General features: G+C 41.6%; 1 protein-coding gene across 1 annotated transcript in view; it reads left to right on the forward strand.

Annotated features, from left to right (window-relative positions):
• ABHD17B (abhydrolase domain containing 17B) overlaps positions 1–9704 on the forward strand; it is a 33027-nt gene extending 23323 nt beyond the window's left edge. The window contains 6 exon segments of the mRNA XM_030567104.1: positions 5453–5562; positions 5565–5634; positions 8147–8206; positions 8208–8247; positions 8250–8277; positions 8280–9704. Of these exon segments, the coding sequence (XP_030422964.1) occupies positions 5453–5562; positions 5565–5634; positions 8147–8206; positions 8208–8247; positions 8250–8277; positions 8280–8482 (511 nt within the window). The 3' untranslated portion in view covers positions 8483–9704.
• The last annotated feature ends 6875 nt before the right edge of the window (positions 9705–16579 follow it).

Here is a 16579-nt window from a genome sequence, read left to right on the forward strand (position 1 = left end):
TATTTTGCTGTAGTAGGGCAATACATTATATACTCCACAGCTGGCCATGTTAAAAAGGAACACTGGATTTACATCCTAATTTCTGAAGTCTGAGGAGTCAGATGAAATCTGTTTCATTTTTACAATGTGAAGTCATTTTTAAATTGATATCTGGTTGCTCTATACCCATTTTGCTAGCTTTCTGTTTTATATTTTGACTACTAGCTTCTGTGTTTAAATGCAGAGTTTTCTGGCTTGGATAATTGGGAAATTGTTTAAGGCACTTGATGTTTGAAGTACTTTGGTTTCCGTGTGTTTGTATAACGTGGGTCAGATTCTTCCCTTTCTGATCCCTTTGCATAGCTTCAGTGATACAAAGGGGTGAATCTAGTTGTCGGTTCAGCTGAGAACTCCCCTGGTATGAGTGTTCTCAGCTCGTGTAAAGTCAGTGTAGCAGGCTTCTATCCCTCTACTTCTCCCATAGGCCAAATATATGAGGGGGCATGGCCAGTGCTTCAGCTCTTCTCAGCTGGTAGACCTAACTTTCCTAAAAGTTGTCCCTGTGCTGTTCTGGCTGACACTGGGATCAAGGACAACCTAGACAGAATCAGGGAGCCAAAACAAGCTACCTGTGTGTCCTTTCTTTGCTGTGCTAAGTTGATCTTGAATGCAATAGAGAATCTGTCTATGTAGCTTCACCTTCTACTTTAAATACCCATCTTCCCAGATAAGCTCCCCAAAGTATCTGGTTAGGTATATGTTCACAAGTGCCTGATACTAAGGCCAGGTTTACCTTTAGAAGCGCTTTGCTGGTATAGTTTTACTGGTATTCTATACTGGCAAAGTGCTCCTCATGTGGACATAGTTTTATACCACCAAACACAGTCCCCTGGTCACCTTCCCAACAAAATAAGCTATACAACTAAAAGAGCAGTTTGGCCAGTATTACTGCATTTATGCTAGAGGCTAGAGACTTCTGACCAGCATAGCTATGCTGACAAAAGTTTGTCATGTATACTTAGCCTAACTTCTGTATGTATTGAATTGGTATAATAAAAATGTTTTACAAATACCAGTGCAAATGTACACCATACTACTGTATCAGTTATGAAAATTAAAGCTGAGTTCCTAAAGGGCGTGGCTTCTCATGTCTTCAAGAGGAGCTCTGCGTTTTATTTTTAAGGCAGACAGGACTACTTTAAAAGATACTGGCAGGCATTTTTCTCAGGGTATTAATGTTACACAATGTGGGGGGGATGTCTAAACATTTGATACCACTATTTCAACATGTTGTAAAAATGACCCTCCTTTTTAGAAATTGTATTAAATGGTGAAATACTGTTTTATTAAACCTTTTTAAAAAAAACCAAAACCCTTAGCTATTTTTTTTCTCATCATTTTTCTGTTTTGATTATATTCTAAAAATACACTACTTTAAAGCTTCTGTTTGTCCTACTCTCTCTCTTCTGCGGGGGGGGTGTGTGTGTAGTTTTTTTGGGGGGTGGGGGTTGTTGGTTGGTTGGTTTTGTTTGTTTGGTTTTTCTTTTCTATTTATGCTGTTTGGTTTTTATTTTGTGTTAGCCTCTTATTTGGATTTTTTTCTGTGCACATTTGCTCATTCTCTCTTCCAAAGGGAAAACTAGATAGGGCAACTCTCATTTTCAAATCCATTTTATAATTTCCTTTTTCTCCATTACTCTGTCTACTACTTCCCATCTGTTCCCACTAGTTTGTTCTGTGCTCTGTACCTGCCTGTTCTAATTCAGCTTCAGTTAACCTCTTTCTTCAGTTTGACAAGTTCTCTCTGCCAAGCCCTCATGTTTCTTCAATGAACTTCCTAGCAGTCAGACTGTAAAGAGCTGTGTACCTCTGGCCGAAGATGGGAGGAGTACTGATCATGGCAATTAGTGCTCATTTCGTTCTTTCCCCTTTAATGCTTCCAAGCACCAGTTCATTAACTGCTTTTCTGTGGCTATGCCCTTATGGGGAGTGAGTGATATAGAAGGGTGTGGCACCGGACGCCTTCTGGTTAGGGCAGCAAAAGTCTGGGTTCTGGCTCTGTTATAGTCTGCCTGTGTGGCTTTGGACAGATCATTGAGTCTATTTCCCTTGTTCTCTATTTGTAAAATGGGTGTTATATGTACCAAAAGTAGATTCTCAGTCACTTCAAGTCTTTGAATCAGATTGACCAGAAATAATGGCTTGATTAAAGGAACTACTGCACAATATTGTATAGTGTATTGTGCAGTTTGACAGATTATCATAATGGTCATGTCTGGCCTTAAAAATCTATGAATGAGCAGAGCCCAGCTCACTGCGATTTTTGTCATCACAGACAAATGGGCATCTTCTTCCTAGAAGGTGGCGATAGGAATAATTTATAACATCCCTATATAACAAGAATAGTTGGTTGTCACGCAATTGAGTATGCTAGTAGCAACTAGCATAAACAAATGTTGTGCTCTCTTCTTAAGCTCCAGTGCCCCTGCTGCTGCTCACAGCTTTGCAAAGCTGCAGCAGAGTGAAAACTAATTAGTCTTGCCAGTTTTGTTATGCAGAAGTGAAACTCTCAAATTTCCCCACTCTGCGTGGAGAAAACTAAGCTGCAGCAGAGGCACACACTAAAGCAGTTTACTGGAGAACAGAACTTTAAATGGAGATACCATCTCACAGCCGCCACGAAATAGAGTAGCTGAGACATGGACTCTTAGTACAGTGTCTAGGAGGCTCTGGGATGCATGGGAGGAACAGAAAGGGAGGATCTTTTGGCTTAGAGCAGCTAAATAGGGTTCAGTGAGAGGGGGCTTATCATATATATTGGACACCTAACCAGAGACGGTATGAAGGATGGAACCCCTGAACATGCATCCAAGCTCTCTCTTATCTAGATCAGTAGTTAATCTGTTACAGTATCCGGTCTCTGACCAGTTAGCTAATGCCTCAGAGAGAGATGCAAGAAACCTCAAATTGAACAATTATGGAGTAACCAGCCCATACAGGAAGTCAGTTAATGGTTAGCTTATTCCTTGAATGAAGCATGAAAGTTTTATATGCTTCCAAATGTTAAGGTTTTTCTAAAATCTGATGTAACATAGCTGGACGTTCTTATTATTCATATAAACTTGCAGTGTTTTGTTTTTTTTAATCTTCCTAAGATCTTGGCCTCAGTGGTATCTGATGAGGATGAATTAACAGACTAATAGTGTGGTTTGCAAAAATACTTCCTGTCATCAGTTTTAAATTTGTTGCCTGTGTCAGTTTCATTGAGTGTTGTCTTATTGTTGCATTATGAAAACAACTGAATAGGAGTACCAAGTCCACTTTGTCTGTACCGTCATTATTTATATATTTATCACGTCCCTCCATTATTTGTTCTCTGAACTGAACAGTTTGAGTATTTTGACATCTCCCTTAATGTGAAGTGTTTTCCATTCCACCGTTTCATCATCTGGCTCTGAACTATTTCTATTTCTGCTACATATTTTTGAGACAGGGTGACCAGAATTGAACGTGTCATTCCATAAAATGGGTTGTATTCTAAACTGAGTGAAGAAGCTCTTGGATATCAGAGAATGCTTTCTCTCTTCCAGTGAGAGTGACAAAGGTTGATAATCTGTGAGAGAGACTGGAAGCCAATATGAAAGATGGAGCGGGACGAACGAACAGGATCCAGAAACGGCACTCACTTTGCAATTATAGCACCAACCTCTTTTGAAATAGGGAGAGTCCTGGGCATCTCTACAGGGCCTTGTTCCTTGATCTGACCTGAAGGAACATGCATAATTTTTCAATGTTCTTTGGCTGGTTGGTATCTGGTAATTTTTTTCAAGTCCGAATTATAAGCCTTTTTTTCTCGAGTTTAAAATTTTGTGGTACTAATTTGGATGAGCTGAAATTTGACATTTCCTTTGTATAGGAGGATTGTATTTGAGAGTTGGGTTTGTGGTTTAACAAGGTGATGCTTCAGGTGATGGTTCATTTTACTTGTAAGTAATTTTTTTAAATTAAGAGTGGCTGAGTAATGTTGTAACTGACCATCTTCTTCACATCCCTGTTTGTTTGCTGTATATCAGGTATTAACAGCTGTTTTGTACAGTGTTTGTTACACAAGTTTGTGGCAAATGGAATAGCGCTTAATGAAATACTTCTACCTTGATATTTTATAAAATGGGTGGGAACAGACTATATAACCATTTAACAAAAGTAGATTATTTACTACTAAATTTTTGAAGTCAATATCAGATGTCTATAAAGTTTACACCAATAAAGATGACATTATCCATACTAGGGCCCTACCAAATTCAAAGCCATAACATGTCATGGCCTGTGAAATCTGGTCTCCTCCTGTTAAATCTGGTCTTTTGTGGTTTTTACCCTATACTATACAGATTTCACAGGGCGACCAGTGTTTCTCAAATTCCTGACTCAAAGGGAGCTGCAAGGTTATTTGGGGGGAGGTGTGGCAGGGGTCCCAGTATTACCATCCTTTCTTCTGCATTGCCTTCTTTGGCTGCCCTGCCCCAAAGGCAGTGTCCATCAGCAGCGGTAGAGAAGTAAGGGAGGCAATACCATATCATGCCCTCTACGTCTGTGCTATTGCTAGTGGAGGCTCTGCAGTCAGAGCTGGGATGCCAGCCACCAGTTGCCACTCTCTAGCTGCCCCAGCTCTGATGGAGGGCGCCAGCAGCAGCAGAATTAGGTAGCTAACAGTACCACAACCCCCTCTAACCTTGAGACCCCCCCCACACACGCACTCACGCACACAACTCCTTTGGGGTCAGGACCCCTACAATTACAACACCATGAAATTTTAGATTTAAATATCTGAAATCATGTGGCCATGAAATTGACCAAATGAATTTGAATTTGGTAGGGCCCTATCCATAACTTAAGTATAGTGGGGAAGAAAATGGACTGTGACAGCATCTTGAGCCTTTTTTGTTGCCACTGGGCTTTATTGTTAAACATATTTAAGTTCTTTGTTTTAAAAAAAAAAAATTTGTCCATAATTTGGCATGTCCCTAACTTTGTTAAATCTTATGTAGAAAGCTGCCTTGATTTTAAAATACCTTGTCATCTTGGAATACAACAACACTTCTGTTTTCTGTAGCAGGATAACTAGTGGACTTGATTCCAGAGTTCTCCTGACTTTATCCATGGTGCTATTGCATATATGTATCCTTTAAACAAAAAAGCCATATTTCAGTATCTTTCCAGACATGAGACACAATGTTTGCCAAATACAACTGGTAGTAGAAAAGCTTACTGTCAAAACTTTAAGTTGGACAAAAGTGGAAAGATTGAAGTACAGAAAGCAATATTACAACTACGATATCTGATTCTCTACTAGTCACTTTTGTTCATCCTACTTGGTAAATTTTGATCCACAAATATCATTTTCTGCCTAATTCATATAACAAAACCAATTCAGTTATTTTACTGTATACCAGTTTTTAACACTCTTAATTTTATAGTACGGAATCCGCCCTGAAAATGTGATTATATATGGCCAAAGTATAGGAACGGTACCCTCTGTGGATCTCGCTGCTCGATATGAGAGTGCTGCTGTAATTCTTCATTCTCCTTGACCTCGGGAATGCGAGTAGCCTTTCCTGATACAAAGAAGACCTACTGCTTTGATGCATTCCCAAGTAAGTGCTACTAATTGTGTGTTAGATCACAGAACACCCCCCTTGGGAGCTGCCAACTGAGTGCCAGGACTACTTATGCTCCTGCTTTCTGTGCCGCTCGGGACCCCAGCACCCTGTCTTGCTGAGCCAGACACGCCCATCTGCTCCAGTAAAGACCCAGGGTCTGAATTACTTGCCCCAAAGCTGCAGACTTAACTGAAAGCAGCTAACAGAAGTGTTCTTGTCTTTAACACTCAGATGCCCAACTCCCAGTGAGGTCTAAACCCAAATAAATACATTTACCCAGTATAAGCTTATACAGGGTAAATCATGAATTGTTCCTCATGAATGTTCACCCTCTATAATACTGATACAGAGGTATGCACAGCTGTTTTCTCCCCCCAGGTATTAATACATACTCTGAGTCAATAAGTAAAAAGTGATTTTTATAAATACAAAAGGAGGATTAAGTGGTTCCAAGTAGTGATAGACAGAACAAAGTAATTACCAAGCAAAATAAAATAAAATGCACAAATCTATGTCTAATCAACTGAATACAGATAATCTCACCCTCAGAGATGCTTCAGTAAGGTGTGTCCCCCCCTCCCCCGTCACTGGACACCTTCCAGGCTGGGCACAATTCTTTCTCCTGGTACAGCTCTTGTTCTAGCTCAAGTGGTAGCTAGAGGATTCTTCATGACAGGCTCTCCTTTGTTCTTTCCACCATTTATGTGTCTTTTGCATGAGTCGGGAATTGCTTTGTCCCTCTCTGGGTTCCCACCCCCTCCTCTTCTGAATGGAAAGACACCAGGTTAAAGATGGATTCTAGTTCAGGTGACATGATCACATGTCACTGTAAGACTTCAAGCCTTCATTCCTCCCAGCCTGACTCATAGGAAGGCTTGCCTGCAAACAAAGCCATCCACAGTCAGTTGTCCAGGTTGATGGGAGCCATCAAGATTCCAAACTACCATTAATGCCCACACTTTGCATAATTACAATCGGCCTTCAGAGTTGTATCTGAAACTAGAAGTAAGAAGAAGTAAGAAGAAATGTAAGAGTGAACATTTATACAACTAGGATGACCACACTCAGTAGATTATAAGATTTGTAATGATACCTTACAGAGATCTTTTGCATGAAGCATATTCCAGTTACATTATATTCACTCATTATCATATATTTATAAAATCATATAGAATGCAACATCACACTGACATTCTCAGAATAGGGAAGAAAGTAATCCTGCAAATTCTTGGCAGTTCTTGTAAGGTAATGTTAAAAAATGGTAGTATCCTGTAATTAGTAATTTGTTTGCCTGAAGCTGGGAGTGAGCAACAGGAAATGGATCATTTGATGATTACCTGTTCTGTCATTCCCTCTGGGGCACTTGGCATTGGCCACTGTTGGAAGAGAGATACTGGACTAGATGGACCTTTGGTCTGACCTACTATGGCCGTTCTTATGTACAAGAATGAATCAAGAGCTGATGAATCCAGAAACATTTGAATACATGAAAAAGATTAAACAGTAGCTTATAAAATAAAATGTTTTTATAATGCTTGATTCACACACTTGTGAATGTTTTATATTGCTAATCAGTTTTATGGGTATCTTTTGTATTAAAAGGTCAGGGAAAAATATAACTGTCCCAAATATAACCATGTAATGATACTAGTGAGTGGTCCTGGCCGGTGTATTGTTGGCTCTGAATAAAGTGTAGTCTTGAGTCTGTGGTTCAGACAGCAAGGGCTGGGAAAATCTGTGCCCTCATTGCTGCTAACCATGCTACTGCAGCTACACTGCTGTTTATACTTGCTCATTCCTAATTCTCATCAAGCTAGCACGTGTACATAAGCAAAGGAATTTCACCTCTAGTTCATAGCGCAGCCATAGCCTAAACGCAGGTCTAAACTAACAAGTTAAGTTGGCCAAGCTATGGCATTCAGGGCTGGTCTACACTACGGGGGGAAGTCGATCTTAGATACGCAACTTCAGCTACTGAATAACGTAGCTGAAGTCGAATCTAAGATCAGATTACTCACCCTCCTCACTGCGTGCGGGATCGATGTCCGCGGCTCCCTCTGTCGATTCCGCAACTCCTTTGGGGTTGGTGAGTTCCGAAATCGATATATAAGCGCGCTCGGGGATTGATATATCGTGTCTAGATGAGACGCAATATATCAATCCCCGAGCAACGATTTTAACACCGCCATACGGCGGGTAGTCTAGACGTAGCCTCAGAGTTGTGAAAAATCCACACCCCTGAGCAAGCATATAGTTAAGCTCACCTAACCCTTGATGTAGACACCATTAGGTCAATGGAATAATTCTTCTATCAACCTAGCTACTGCTAGGTGGTGGATTAACTACAGCAATGGGGAACTCTTCCCGTTGCTACAGCAAGTGGCTACACTGAAGCACCAGAGCTGTGCTGTACCAGTTTAAGTGTAGACATAGCGCTAAGACTTTTTTCTTGAAGGTTAAGTGTGTAAAGTTGACTGTTCTGTGTTCATGTTGTATCTCTTTTCTTGCAGCATTGACAAAATTTCTAAAATAACATCGCCAGTGTTAATAATCCATGGGACTGAAGATGAGTATTGACTTTTCGCATGGCTTAGCATTATTTGAGCGTTGTTGCAGAGACCTGTAGAGCCACTGTGGGTAGAAGAGCAGGCCATAAATGAGTGGAGCTTTATGGACAGTACCTTGAACTATTAAAAACAGTTTGTATCACAGGAACTGGTGAATTTGTAAAGTACTTTATATATTTACATGCTTTATCATTTCACTGCAGAACTGCACACTCTTTGATAAATACTAACATAAAACCTGAAGGTTTTGTTTTCAAATCATGTCAGTTGCCTTCATGAATGTACAGGTAATGATTTGTGAACATAATTAATGAAGGTTTTAACCAGTATTATAAACTGGAATAACACGATCATGCAGTTCAGCTTCTGTAGTTTCGTTATACTATGTGTGAGTTTTTTTCTTTTTAGATGTACAAAATATCACAAGGAGTACTGTATGAAATTTTAATTATGTAAAATCAGATGCTGTAAAAGTGTTGCCAAAATGCTTTAGCATATCAAATTTATAAATATTTTTTTAAACATCTCAAAATGTACTGTGACTTATTCTGTTGCACAGGTTGTACACTAAAAATCAGACTTGTAAACAGCTGTATTTGTAAAAATATACCAATAGCCATAGATTTAAGCAAATATGTAATGAAAACACAGACACTCACTGAATGGCCCAGGCCCTGTTTTATAGGGAGTTGGGTCAAAACAGTTTGTTTGTTTTTTTTGTGTGCTATCGTGCATTATATCTGATATCTTGTGGTTATTTGTTTTTGTTTTTTAACTTGGAAGATGAGGTTTAAATCGCCCGCTCATCTGTTGCTTAGCTAAACAGGTTATTCTGTAAAATGAAGTCCTAAATACCACTGTTTATAATAAATTCATTCACATGCTCTCACTACTGAGGTGTGACTTAAATATTTTAGTGGTTTAATTGAAACAGTAAGGTGTATTTAGAGCTAGTTTTAAATCTCTATTCTATAGCGATGCAGTATATGGATAGAAGGAATCCTGAAGTTTTGTCTAACTTTGTAATGACAAAATGCAAGTTTTCCGTTGTCAGTTCAGTTTACTTTTGGGTGTTTATGAGCCTGCAACCTATGTTTTTATTACTGTATGAGAATTTACTAATCTGCTCCTGAACAGTGAAGAAATGTTGACACTTTTTTGTATTAACTCTTAGTGAAATAAATTTTGTAAGTTGCCTTTCCCTTGTAATGAGTTTTGCTTGAATAGCAAACTATGAAAGATAATGACAAACTAATTATATGTAGCCTAATTTGTAAACCTAGTAATCCAACAATACGCACTGTGCTTCTAATTTTAAGGCCTTATGTAGTTTGTTCTGCTTGTTTTTGTGATTGTCCAAGACTACTGTGTAATTAAATGTATTATCAAATATTGTGAATGATTTGGTTCCATGTGTTAACTAACAGTAAATAATATTATGCAATTTGGCTGTTTATTTTATTCTGAAAAACTTCAATATATTAAACAACTATATGGCTACTAACTATGGGTTGGTCTACAACTACGGGGGAAAATCGATCTCAGATACGCAAACTTCAGCTATGTGCTGAAGTCAAAGGATCTAAGATCAAATTACTCACCGTCCTCAACGCGCGCGGTACAATCGAAGTCCGCACTCGCGTTCGGGTTGGTGGAGTTCGCGGAATCTATATAGAGACGTGTTCGGATCGATATATTGCGTCTAGATGAGACGCGATATATCAATCCCCGGGCAATCGATTGCCTACCCCGCAGCAGTATGGCAGGTAGTGAAGACGTAGCCTATAAAAGGAAACTGCAATTCTGAAGAAGATCATCTGCAGGTGTTTTTTCAGAGGCCTCCTTCACAAAACCCAGGGATATGGTATGTTTGCCAGCAAAGATCCTGGGCAGTGTTGCTTCCCATAGGCAGTTGATGACAAACTGTCGTAACTTGGGCAGTTGTCCTCATTCTGAGTTTTTTATGCTGGGGACATAGCAGCTCAGAACTGGAAGGACACAGACAGATTAAAGCCACCTTAGCCCCACTTCTCCCTGGACTGTGAGTTAAAGCCATTTTGCCTGTAATGTTTAGTACCCAATTTGCATAGCTGTCTCATTACACTTCTAGGCAGTGGAGAATTGGACTCTTGAGTGCAATTACACATGGTTATCTTCAGCTTTATTCTGATCTCTGTTTTACTGTAGATTCTTTCATGAAAGATGATTACTGAAGCATTTAATATACTGTATATGTAGTAAAAGCTATGTAGCATATTCATTCAGTTATGAAAGCTCCTCTCTTATGACTGACATACAACTGCTAATTATAACAGCTGGAAAAGTTTGATATGCTGTTTTATGTGGTGGTGGTCATGGTATTATCATCTTTATGCTTATATCTGGTTTCATTTTTGTGAAACTGACAATGGGATATTTTATATTAAAAATACAATTGTCCCATGATCATAAGAGTTGTCAGCATTCATTTACAGACGTTTGTGTGTTGGACAAACTGCCAAAGCAGAAAAGAACACTGTGAAACTCATGATCCTTTCAAAAAGGTGAATGTGTGTAGGCAAAAAAGAATAGTTTGAGTATGTTGTATTTATGTTTCTAACATTTGGAAAGGTTGGTAGGTCTATTCTGTATACTCACAAACCTTCATTGGCTCAAACAAAATCTTCAAGTGAGTATCAGGGTAGATCCTGCTGTAGAGGCTCATGCCTGTTGCACAAAAGATTGAATTTTGTTTAATAGTGTCTGTCAGGGCCATGCATGTACCCTGTGTCATCCCATGTGAGGATATGAAAGGTGGTGAAGCAGCCGTGACCCTTCCTCAGTTCTCTTACTGCCCATGGCAATGAGACAGAACGCCGTGAGTGCTTGTCCTGCTTCTCTGGAGCTTCAAACACATTCCTTTTTTGAACTTTTTAGTGAAAAAAATGACCATCCTCATCTTTAGGTTTCTTAAGTAGGATGTTCCAAAAATAGAAAAGACTCTAAGTACATCCTCTGAGCAGAGCTTTTGCACCCTCCATCTACCACTGTGGCAAACTCCAACCTGTGTCGAACATATACCCAGGTTGAGAGGCATAGTAGATGCTATTCTGTTTAGAGCAAATCACATTCCCAATAAGTGTGCCAGCATGCAAATCCGTATTGAGGACTTGTAAGTCAAGGGACGTGGCTGAAACAATACCTACTCAATTGAGAGGAACTATACCTCCAAAGACTGAAAAGGGTTAGCTTCATCAAGTGTTCCCTTAAGTAGCAACAGGAAAGCAGGAAAGAAAATGTCAAGATTGGCACCAATAACTTCAGACAACTGGGCTGACTGACTTGGCACTGGCTCCTACAACATTGACAACATCATCAGAATGAACTTTTGCACCCCAATACAAGGGTGAGGACCAAAAGGGCCCAACCAGTGTCTGGGCAGAGCTCCAAATACCAGAAGACTTCCTCCTGAAAGGAGGAAAAGAGAGTACTCCTCCAGAGACAGTTTTTAAGTTCTTTGTGAAGGTAAGATGCTTAGAAAACCAGTACCAATACTGGAACCAGCAATGACACTAGTACTGACCATTGCACAAATTACAGGCCCAAGATATGTCAACACAAAACAGCCTAAATATCCAGGGATATTTTCAGCACTGGACCAGTGTAACTCAGGCCCTGAGCACTACCCCACAGTTCTGCCATTCAAAGAGCGCAACTTCTTATTATTCCCTAGATTTCACCTTCTCTCTAATGTCAAACAGGGACCTCTCTCTCTTACAAGAGCGACCTTAAAACCAATATCAAAGATCCTCTAACAAGGCACCATCTCAATAGATGCATGAATAGCAATGGGCTGACCAGCTGCAACAGTGACCAGCCAGTACCCATTCATAATGGCACGTTGGCTGTACTAGCCCTACTGGGGAACGTCATCCTTAGTGTCCCATAGCAGATCTCCTTATGGATCTAGAAGAGGAAGAGATCCAGCTCTGTGGTGGAATTACTACTTACACAACTGACTACAGAACTTGACAGTTGCACCCTGGCACTGCAATTAGAACAGCGGCACCCCCAGTCTCTGCCAATAGACTCATCATTATCCAGTGAAGCAATTTAACTAGCCTATGCCCGGGCAGGAGATAATTATAATGCCTTTCAGGATCTCCTAACTACATAGGCCAAGTCTTTGGACATAGGAATGGTGTTTATCAGGAGAGATCCTATAATAACCTGACAGCTTGAGCGACATTAGCCCCAGCCAGGATCTCCCTGTCATTGTACGGCATATTAGAACTGGTCAAGGGTCTCTAGCAGCCCCAAGCTGCCATTCAGTCCACATCCAAACTTGTGGAGAAGCCCTATCAAGTGCCCCTGGAAAAAATATTGACTAATTTTACTCCTCACCTAAACCAGAGATCTTTAGCAGCAAATGTAGGAAAAGTCAAAATAAGAAAAGGGCCCCTCAGAAGTTGGACCTTGTCGGGTGCTGTGATCCAGAGATTTCTTGGGGGTACAGAGATCCCCTGGTCTGCGTATGCTGTGTACTAGTTTGCCAAAATGTGTCATGTGAGGTCTCTTCTGAAAGCCTGTGTCACATTGATCCTCCTTAATCATTTCAAAATGTAAGTATGGCTAATAAGGAGTTATATAGCATGTATAGAAATCTACTTCATAGGTTGTGGCTTGGGTGCTTCTCACCAGAAGATGAGACAGGCTTCTTTCAGCCAAAATTTGCTTATATAAATTGTATTGTTCACTAATGGGTCCCCATTTACAATCTGAGGAAAATGCTAAGGTAAGTGTGATTGCAAAGTTTTTCCAGGGAGATTCTAGGGCAGGGAATGCAAGTAGTGGGGGGTATCCTATTTGCAAATGAAGATAATGGATTTTGGATTCTTACGGTAAGACACTCTGCTGCTTTCCACTGAGAAAGTGAGAGGACAGTGACTTGTCTCATGAATGGAAAGAGTATAGCCAAGCCTGGCTGTAATAAGCTGGAAGGTTTGGGGTGAGCTTTTGCTCTATGTGACCTGACAAATATTTTATTAAGTTAAACTTTAGACAGTACTATGATTTTGTGTGACCCTTTGTTTCCATTATTTCTATCTGCTGCTTTGTTTTACTTGTTTTCTCTAAACAAATCGTGCTGTGAGTTGAGGGGACGTGGTGACTGTGAGGCAAAACTGCTAAGCTAATGCATACTGTTCCTTGGGAATAGCGGATATGCAAAATTCTGTCCGTGTCCAGTGGAATAGGGGCTGGGCAGTCCAGAGGGAGGCTGAGGACTTGGTGGGGTTGGAGTGTACCTATCTTTACCCTATAAAGAGAGAGTGGGGGTGGAAATCCAGCGTCTGTTATTGCGGTTGATGGAGTTGGGGAACTGACCCCTAGTATAACAGACAAGGTTTCTCATGCTGAAGGTAGATGGTAGCGAGTGCTTGCATCCCTGGATACCCCTGGGAAATGCTCAAAGCTTAACTGTCAGCCTTGATTCAACTCTGGCTGGCAAACCATCAGGCATTACTTGCAGTATGATTTCCTGTGTAGTGGGAACTTCCTTTCTAGCCAGCTGGCCATAAGACATTAGGTAAGTGCTATAGGAGACTATTAAAGAAGGCCAAACAATTACCAGAACAGCCTGTATGTAGCCATGGATGCTCTAAGACAGCCATGAGGTCACGACCAAGCCATGACTACAAGATGAGCTCCCTGGCTGTCAGCCTCTGGGATACTGAGAGGTCCAAGATTACTATCCAGTACCGTCCCATTTGAGGGAATGGAGCTCTATCCACACAATGATTGGCTAAGCCTTCCATTCCCTAAGACTCAAGGGCCTGCCTCACACTCATGGGAGTAGTATTCCCAATCACCTACAAGAATCCCTGCAAGTATTTGTTTCAGCAGAGCCATGGGCTCACCTGGACCCAGCGTAGATAACCAGATTTACCCCAGTGGGAACAGTCACTAACCCACAGAAAGATGCCTTTAATCTGTCTTCCATATCATACACACACCACCGCCATCAACCAGGTAGCAGATTTGTGGATGGAAGGAGCTACATCAGACTGATCAGTGGTCAGCAACTACTTGTGGGAACTTACCTGCCACGTTTCTATTGGGCTTGATCCAATTATGCCTTGGACAATGGTGGTTGGAAATAGTTGCCATGGTTAGTCCACCCCAGACCCAACTCTCACCTCCCTGTTCCTCTGCAGGGACTCTTCTCATGAGCACCTGTTACAAAAGAAATGGCCTTGATGCCCTGTCGAGGAGCTGTAGAAGAGGTTTCACAAGCATACAGAGGAAAAGGCTTCTCGCTGTAGACTTCCTTAACCTGAAGAAGGAGAGATTTATCCTATCCTAGACATGAGGAGACTGAACAAATATATTTGCTGCCTCAGATTCAGGATGATAAACTAGCGGGCTCAAGACTGGTGTGTGGTTTTCAGCTTGCAAAATGTCTACTTCCACCTATCCCACACATCATGGTGGGATCAAATCATGACCACTACAAGGTACTTCTGTGCAGGCTTTCCAACAGCACCAAGTGACTTCACAAATGCCTTGGTGTGGTAGCACCTGAGAAGACAAAGCATTCACCATCTACTCCTAGACGGACCACTTTCTGACCAGAGGGCAGTCAAAATGGGGAATCAGCAGTAAGCCTTAAATATTCTATCATATTTATTGACTTGGCCTTCTAGTGAAAGTACAAAAAATACTCACTTACCTGTCACACATGATAGTTTATAGTAGCCCTAATCAAACACAGATCAGAAAAAGTGTACTTGCCCTAGTACTCCAGGTACTACTAGAATTCCTTCTCCTGTTAACATCGAACGACTTGACAGTATGAACACATCTCAGAGTGTTAGAGCAAATGTCAACATGCAGGTATGTGACACTACTGCTAATTCTTAGAGCTTGGAGTCATCAGACTGGCTTGCAATAGCATCCTGTCTGTCCTCCAAAAACTATTAATGCAGGTTTTCATGAACGAATAATAAAAAGTCACTTTGCTTAAGAGTTGTCCAGAGTCCAAGTGCATTATGGATGCCTTGCCCTGCAATGAAACACAGGCTTGCTGTATACCAGGGGTGGGCAACAGTGGCCAGGGCCACAGCTGGCCCTTGAGCTGCCGCTGGGGAGCAGGGTCTGGGACTTACCCTGCTCCCATGCTCAGAGCGCATCGGAGGCTGCTCCCCGCACGTGTACCAGGGCTCCCAGAAGCAACAGCATGTCCTCCCATCCTAGTCCTATGTTTAGGAGTAGCCAGGGAGCTTTGTGTGCTGCCTCTGCCCGAAGCCCCACCTCTGCAGCTCCATTGGTCAGGAACTGCAGCTAATTGGAGCTGCAAGGGTGGCACCTGCAGACAGGGCAGTGTGCAGAGTCACTTGGACGTTACTCTGCATAGGAGCCAGAGGGAGGACATGTCGCTGCTTCCAAGAGCCGCTTGAAGTAAGCGCTGCCCGGAGCCTGCACCCTTGACCCCCTCCTGTGCCCCTGCCCCAGTCCTGATCCCTGTCCTGCACCCTAAACTCATTTCTGGTCCAACCCCAGAGCCCTCACCCCAGCCAGAGCTCTCACCCACTCCTGCACCCCAAACCCAATTTTGTGAGCATTCATGGCCCACCATACAATTTCCATACCTAGATGTGGTCCTCAGGCCAAAAAGTTTGCCCACTCTTGCTGTATAGCTTTCCACCAATTCCCATAGTGATTTCCAAGATCACAAGAGACAAAACTGTGATCGTTCTGGTGGTTTCATACTGGCCAAGGCAGTATTGGTTGACATCTACTACAGATGGTCCATTCAGTCTCTGAGCCAGCTCTCAGATTTTCTGGGTTTGATCACTCAGCATCACAGCCAGATGCTCAATCCAAGCACAAAATCATTGTATCTGACATCGTGGCTATTGCGTGCCTAAGTACCGTAGACAGGCACTGCTTTCTACATGTCCAGGAAATCTTGATATAAAGGAAAACATTTCCCAGAAAAAACATTCTTCAAGTAGAGGAGGTTCTTGATATGGCAGCCCAAAAATTGCCTGGATCATATCCAGGCCTCAATGCCAAGATCTTTGACTATTTACTGCATCTCAAACAGGATTTCTGTGTGAGTGGAGTGGGGGGGGGAGGGGTTCAGCTTTATTAGAACCCATCTCACAGTGATCTCAGCACCCACCTGCACAATTATGCTCAATTTTTTTTCATTCCACAGTGTCTAAGTTTCCTTAAAGGCCTACTATACACTTGCACACCAATAGAGAAGCCCACTTCTGCCTGGGTTCTCCAATATAGTTCTCTTGAGACTCATGAAGCCTCCTTTAGAGCCTCTTAGAATGCTGCTTACACCACTTCACATCTGAAGACTGTTGTAGGGGCTATTACTTTGGC

Source organism: Gopherus evgoodei, chromosome 6, assembly GCF_007399415.2.
Source record: "Gopherus evgoodei ecotype Sinaloan lineage chromosome 6, rGopEvg1_v1.p, whole genome shotgun sequence".
Taxonomy (NCBI): Eukaryota; Metazoa; Chordata; order Testudines; family Testudinidae; genus Gopherus; species Gopherus evgoodei.